At 35.1% G+C, this 877-nt stretch overlaps 1 protein-coding gene across 1 annotated transcript; it reads right to left on the reverse strand.

Annotated features, from left to right (window-relative positions):
* Window positions 1-470: 470 nt before the first annotated feature.
* On the reverse strand, window positions 471-875 carry TM35_000241000 (putative retrotransposon hot spot (RHS) protein; the record flags this gene model as incomplete). Its single annotated transcript, XM_029027512.1, has 1 exon — window positions 471-875. A coding segment is annotated over one exon (405 nt), but the record flags the coding sequence as incomplete, so codon positions are not given.
* Window positions 876-877: the final 2 nt, after the last annotated feature.

An 877-nucleotide genomic window follows, 5' to 3' on the forward strand; every position in this document is an offset into this window, starting at 1 on the left:
CACAATTAATACTGTCGAAAAGGAAATGCCGAGAGCCCATTTTCACCCATCACCCCGCGCAGCACAAAGAAGGACGTATTGAGCGGATTTTTCAAAACACCAAACCTGAAACGACAACACCCACACATATACAAACCAAGAAAACATAATATGTTATTATTATTTTTTTTTTTTTTTACCAAGCGCAACATTAGACCATTCCTTTTCCCAATCTCCTTCACCCATCCACACTGAAAACAATTTAAAAACTCAACGAAATCAAAAATTAATATACGTTGTCATTTGTATTTTGTCCCAAAATAAAACAGAAATTATGAATGGGCAATATACCGGACAGTTAGCCATTGTTTTGTGAGACCATGCGGCATATTTATTTTACCCTTAAACTCATACTAATAATAAAAAAAAAAAAAAACAACATGTTAAAGGAATACTTTACTTCACTAATATTTCTGAAATTAAAACATATTTCAGTTGAAATTGACTTCTTGATGCACTTCCTGCCTTCTTATTTGTATCAAGTCTTCGATTTTAGATAGTTTTTCTTCTTTACGCACCCTCTCCAAAGCCTCCACGAGGCGTACTGCCATTCCTAAAGACAAATTCACCTGATACTGATTTACCTTTTCACTCCAGAATTTGGCAGTAACCTCCTGTTGCTCGAGATTATAGTTTCCTGATTCGTTCAAAGTGCATCCTTGCCATTCTTTTATTCGTCTCCTCTCATCAGTGTCGTAGGGTTGTATGTAAATGATCTCCCACGATACTTTCTTGGAAACATCAGTCCAGTCAGAAAAACAATTTTTAAGATATTTATTGAATTCAATTACTGCAGTAACTGTAGTTTCATGTCTTTTGGCAGTTGTCGTTTGTATTC

The sequence above is a fragment of the Trypanosoma theileri genome, assembly GCF_002087225.1.
Source record: "Trypanosoma theileri isolate Edinburgh chromosome Unknown TM35_Tth_24_V1, whole genome shotgun sequence".
Taxonomy (NCBI): domain Eukaryota; phylum Euglenozoa; class Kinetoplastea; order Trypanosomatida; family Trypanosomatidae; genus Trypanosoma; species Trypanosoma theileri.